The sequence below is a fragment of the Chaetura pelagica genome, unplaced genomic scaffold (assembly GCF_000747805.2).
Source record: "Chaetura pelagica isolate M959 unplaced genomic scaffold, ChaPel_1.0 scaffold132, whole genome shotgun sequence".
Classification (NCBI taxonomy): domain Eukaryota; kingdom Metazoa; phylum Chordata; class Aves; order Apodiformes; family Apodidae; genus Chaetura; species Chaetura pelagica.
In genome coordinates, this window is record NW_009952709.1 from 988598 (window position 1) to 994036 (window position 5439).

Genomic DNA, 5439 nt, shown 5'->3' on the forward strand with positions numbered 1-5439 from the left:
CAGGAATGCAAACCTTCCCCCTAGAGCTGACTTTGGCAGCTGCCTTCCTAATTGCAGGGGGGAATTAAATTAGTCTCTGCAAAGCCTGCTCAGAGTCCAGCAGGGTTTTCACTGAGATACCAGCCTGTCAGCCAGGGCTGCTGAGGCAATTTTGCTTCTCCTTGCAGAGTTAAGCTTTGCCTGTTTTGCTGCCTGCTCACTTGTGCTGGCTCAATCTTACTTGGCCACCAGTGCTGGGGAAAGGATGTACACCAGCCTGCTCCTACACAACTTTTTGTTGGCATGAGAGCTGAGTATTAAAATCAACATCTGTTCAGAGCTCTTGTGCTCTGGCACAAACACTGTCAGTAAAGTTCTGCAGCACGTGTGTGTATGTGCCTCTGAACACGTGCCAGGCCTAGCTGGTCTGAAGCTGGTATTCAGGGATGCTCAGAAACACACAGCTGAAAATTGGGATGCCTGGAAGTGAAGGTTTGTAACCTACCTGTACATGCCTGGGAGACAGTCCTGAGAAAAGCTCAGCCTGATTGCAGAGCCCACAGAGGACCTGCTGGGCTTTGGAGCCCACCAGGAGGCTGCTCCAGCTGCTGCCCAGGGGAGGTGGCTGTACTTCGTGTCCCCTGGGCACAGTGTGCCTGGTCAGTGGTCACAAAATGTGAAGTGGCACTGACTGGTGGGCAGCACCAAGTGCTGCCTAACATGGAGCAGCCTTGCTTGGTGTTGTCTCTCTGGCTATGTAGAAAAAACACTTCTCCAGCTGCTTTCTGCTGATGGAATGGATGGGAATGAACCAGTGCTCTGATAATGCCCTTTAGAAAGGGCAATTGTTGATAGAGATGGGAGGGAGGACATTGGAGAGGACTGCTACAAGAAGAAGATGCTTAGTTAAACCGTCTAACAGCAGACCTGGTGGACTTTGCTCCCTTCTCTTCACCTTGGAGCTTCCTTGGCTTGATGGGCTGTTCCTCCCTCTCTACCACATGGCTTGGACCTGCTCCTCAGACTCTTGCTCTGCCCCTGCTCTTCCTTGTCTGAGAACCAATGGCTCTTCCTGAGCAGCTTGTTCCTCAGGCCCCTTCTGAGCACTGTGTGCACACACATCCAGGTGATCACTCCTGCATATGAGGAAATAGACCTTTTTAAAACTATGTATTCTGCTCTTTCCTGTTTCTCCCAGCTTCTGGAAGAGGTTGAGCCGGCTGATGAGTAAAGTCAATCCTGAACCAAATATCATTCACATCATGGGCTGCTATGTTCTTGGAAACCCCAATGGGGAGAAGGTAAGAGCTTCCTGGGTCGCCTCTCTGGGAATGTCTGCTGAGTAGCACCAAGCCCAGGGAAGCAACAGTCACACTGTGAAATCTAAACCTTCCTCTCCTGCTCTGTGGGAACGTGCTGCCCTCCTGTTCCAGGAGTGGCTGTGATTGGGTGAACCACCCTATGGACTGTGCCCCCCCAGAGGGCACGGGAGGAAGGAGAAGTGACATGCAGGACAAATACTGAAGCCTTTGAGGAGAATGATCATTCAGAGCACTTTATTTATTTACTAATGAGCTAGATGTTTTAAAGGAGATGAGTGGAAAGTTTTCTAGAGGTAGGGAACAAAGATGGGCAATTTTGAGTGCCCTGGAGTTCACCTTTGTTTTCAGCTCCTAACTCTTGGTATGTTTTCCTTCCAGCTATTTCAGAATCTGAAAAACTTAATGAATCCTTATAGGGTTGCCTTTGAGTCTCCACTTGAACTATCAGCTCAAGGTAATTTATTTTCTATGCAAAGACACATGTCTTCTTCCTCAGCCTGCCTCCTTCAGTGGGCATCTTCATGAAAAAGCAATTCTGAGCTCCCTTAGGCCCTGCTCTGCTCATTCTTTTGCTGGTCACAGCCTTGTGTAGTTCTCTTGCTGACCCTGGGTTTTCCCTGGTAATTCTCCCACATTCACATTTCAGCTCTCCTGATTGTTGTGCCTGAAGCTGCAGAGCCCTCTCCCAGGCTTCTGGCACTAGCAAGGTTGCCTGGAGAATAGGCAGCTTTCCAGGCTGTGTTTAGGACATTTGTCACATTACTAGGACATGTGAAGTCCATGGGAGCAGAACCTTTTCTGTAACCAAGGGATCTCTTGGTCCCAAGTTGTGTCATCAACAAGAAATTGGGATGTCACCCATTAGAGCCATTTCACATCTCGGCACACTTTGCTTCTTCTGCCTGTAGCTTAAGATGTTTCAAGGGGCTATAGATATTTTTTTCCTGTTTTTTGGTCAGTGTAAGTACCTGTGGGTGCACAAAGTCTGAATCTGCCCTTCCTGTGTGATCTGAGCTGTAGTCCTTGGTACTTGTTCTGAAAGGTAACAACAATGTGGAGCATTAGGCTGGAAGCCCTGTGGGTACTTCCTTTGCTGCTCACAGCTGTCATGGGCCCTGCTGGGTTATTCTTAACTCCTCCTTTACCACCACAGGAATGTTTAGGAGTTGAGGACATTCCAGCTGCACAGGATTTTCTGTGCTGAGGTTTGAGCCCAGCTTTATACAGAGTGTGCACAGATCCCCCAGTGAATGTGCTCGTGTGTGTGTGCCTGGAATCAGGGAGTCACAGAGTCATTAAGCTTGGAAAAGAGCTCTGAGATCATCAAGTCCAACTGTCAACCCAACACCATCATGCCCACTAAACCTCAAGTGCTATGTCCACACATGTTTTTTTAACCAGAGATGGTGTCTCCAGCACTGCCCTGGGCAGCCTGTGTCAATGTCTGACCACTCTTTCAGTAAAGAAATTGTTCCTGATATCCAATTTGAACCTGCCCTGACACAACTTGAGGAAATTTCCTCTCGTCCTATCACTGGTTATGTGGGAGGAGAGACCCTGCAAGAAGCAACTTGCAGGGAAATTCCTGGTTTTATGTGGAGTTTGGCAGGCAAGGCACCAGGTTCTGTGCACATCCACTGAGCAGTTGATCTTCCAGGAGGTTGGGCTGAAGGATACACCTGGATTTATCCCCTGGTTCAATCTGGGATGCACTGAGAGTGTAACCTCTCTAATCCTTTGCAAAGTCATCGGAAACTAATCTTGAGCAGCCCTTCAAAGTGAAAATCCCCTCCTTGAGCCCTGCCTGAGAGCCCAGGGTTGTTTGTCCTTGTGTTTACAAAGGCAGTTGCTGCCTCCTGCACACGGTGCTCGCTCCATGGTGGCCTCTTGAGACCCCCCAGCCCTTTCAGGGGTGCAGAACTTGTATTGGTGTGTCCTGTTGAGCTCATTGCTGTGAGAAGAGCCAGCTCTGCAGGACAGAGACAGCCTGTTAATGTTAAATTAAAACCAAAAAAATGTCTTGAACTTCCAATGTTAATTATTTGTGATGTTTCCCACGACTCTTTACAAAGAGTTCACTCTTGATTTGTGCTTTTCTGAAGCCCCTGGGCTGGGTTGCTCCATGCAGGCTGTTGGAGCTGTTGTCTGATCCTCTGCAGCCCCAGCCTCCCCTCCTGCAGGCCCTGCAGAGAGTTCAGCCTTTGTGCTCAATTCCCACCCTCATGGACAAACCCTGCCAGGGGATGATGATGATGAAGAAGGAGCCTTCCAGGGTGTGAGGAGCTCTATAAAGATGTTTGCTTCTCAGGGGCACCTTCATGTGTTCTTCACCAAATGAAGCATGGGTTCAATTGGGTTCTCCTCTGCCTTTACCTATGGGAGGGTTGGGGTTTTTTGCTGCTACAGCCTCTGACATCTCTGGCTGTGCTGCAGGGTGTAACCCCTCTGCTTCCTTTCTCTTCTCCCAGGTAAGCAAATGATTGAGACTTACTTTGACTTTCGCCTTTACCGCCTCTGGAAGACCCGCCAGCACTCGAAGCTATTGGATTACGATGACATTTTATGAGCTGGAGAAGACTTTGCAAGAGGAAGCTGATCACCGGTGTCCAAGAAGTCATGCTTATTGCAGAGAGACTTTTTTATTGGCACAGGGAGCCCAGTGGGAGGCAGCAGTGCTAAAGGGAGGGAGGAAGGAGCCCTCGGAAGCCTGTCGGGAGGAAGGTCTCCTGGGTGAAGAGAGACTGGAGGGAGAGGGTTTGACACCTCAGTGGCCCCAGGTCAGAGCCGTGGTGTCCCAGGAGGAGCTGTGTGAAACGAGGACAGGATGGAGTTCCTTGCAGAACTGAGCTGTTCTGGGTCAGAATGGGCCAGATTTGATTCCAGGTCCTTTTAAAGACTTTTGAAGCTCAGGTTTTCTTACAAAAAATCAAATCCAATCCATTACCCGTGCACTACAATGAAGAAGTGACCAGAGCACAGAGGAAGGAGGGGTTGGTACTGTGGAACCTGCTGTGCTGTGGAACTTGGAGAGCAAGGACTGCTACACCTACTCCTGCAAGCATAGATCAAGATGATCCAGTTTCAATGTGAATATATACTGGAATATTAGAATCAAAACCTGTTTTTTTTTTGTTTTGTTTAATAGAAAATAAGTGCAATTTTTATAGCGAGGGGGGGTAAAATCCCTCCCAGTATTTAATTAGTTAAAAATAACACACCAGTAACCAATAGATGAGGTATTTTTGGTCTGCTTGAAAATATATTCAGAATGGTAATATATCTTCTGTAGACAATATTTAATCACCAGCAAACATGGTTTTAACATAACTTTAGCAGACCCTGCATGTCTGCTGCATTGATTAATCCAGTTTGGTTCATTACTTTCAGAGTAGCTGTGTTGCACTAATTGGATGTGCTCTCACTAATGTATATTTCTCCTCCAATCAGTCACAACTTTGTTAACTTTCTATTTAGCTGCTTGCAAAACTATGGGACTTTAGTTTTGCTGAAGTACTTTAGGTTAGAAAATAGGGTACCTGGCTGAGGAATCTCTATCAGGTTCACTATTGGTATAAAAATGAATTAGAAATTGATAGCCATGGTAATTACTTGTTCATGCCAGTGTTTTGCTGTGTGTCCAGAGATGAGTTCTCTCTGTATCCTGCTGTGTGGAGCAGTGTGGTCACACCACCTTCAGGAATCCTCCAAGGAGACTGTTCAGTGAGGCATTGGGAAGAAATGCTTCTGGAGGGACAGAGCTCGGGTTTGTAGCATGACTTGGAATCTTCCCTCTTTTCACTTGATTGCCAGTTGTTTGTGCAAACACCACCTCCTTCCCAGTGCTAAAATGACCTGTTTGTTGGTTTATGCTGCTCATGGCCCCTCCTGTGTAGGACAGAGTAAACCCTGAGCTTTGTCAGAGCAGCCCTGGGTTGAGAACCCAGATCTGTGCTTGATATTTGAAGATGTATTTTGGAATATAGTTACCTTCTCTTTGTTTATGTTGAGGGGTTGCTTTTTTTTGTTTTGGGAAGGCTTTTTTTCATCTTCTACTCTGTTTCAGAGGATAAATAACTACTTAGAGGTGGTGTAGGTCACTCTGATAATTCTGGGAGGTGATACAAGTTATTCCTTTCTT

The 5439-nt window shown here is 47.2% G+C and overlaps 1 protein-coding gene across 1 annotated transcript in view; it reads left to right on the forward strand.

Moving 5' to 3' along the window:
• NSMF (NMDA receptor synaptonuclear signaling and neuronal migration factor) overlaps positions 1–4628 on the forward strand; it is a 39511-nt gene extending 34883 nt beyond the window's left edge. The window contains exons 14-16 of the mRNA XM_009994339.1: positions 1178–1280; positions 1680–1755; positions 3770–4628. Coding sequence (XP_009992641.1) covers positions 1178–1280; positions 1680–1755; positions 3770–3867 — 277 coding nt within the window. The 3' untranslated portion in view covers positions 3868–4628. The remainder of the gene's footprint in view (positions 1–1177; positions 1281–1679; positions 1756–3769) is intronic.
• The last annotated feature ends 811 nt before the right edge of the window (positions 4629–5439 follow it).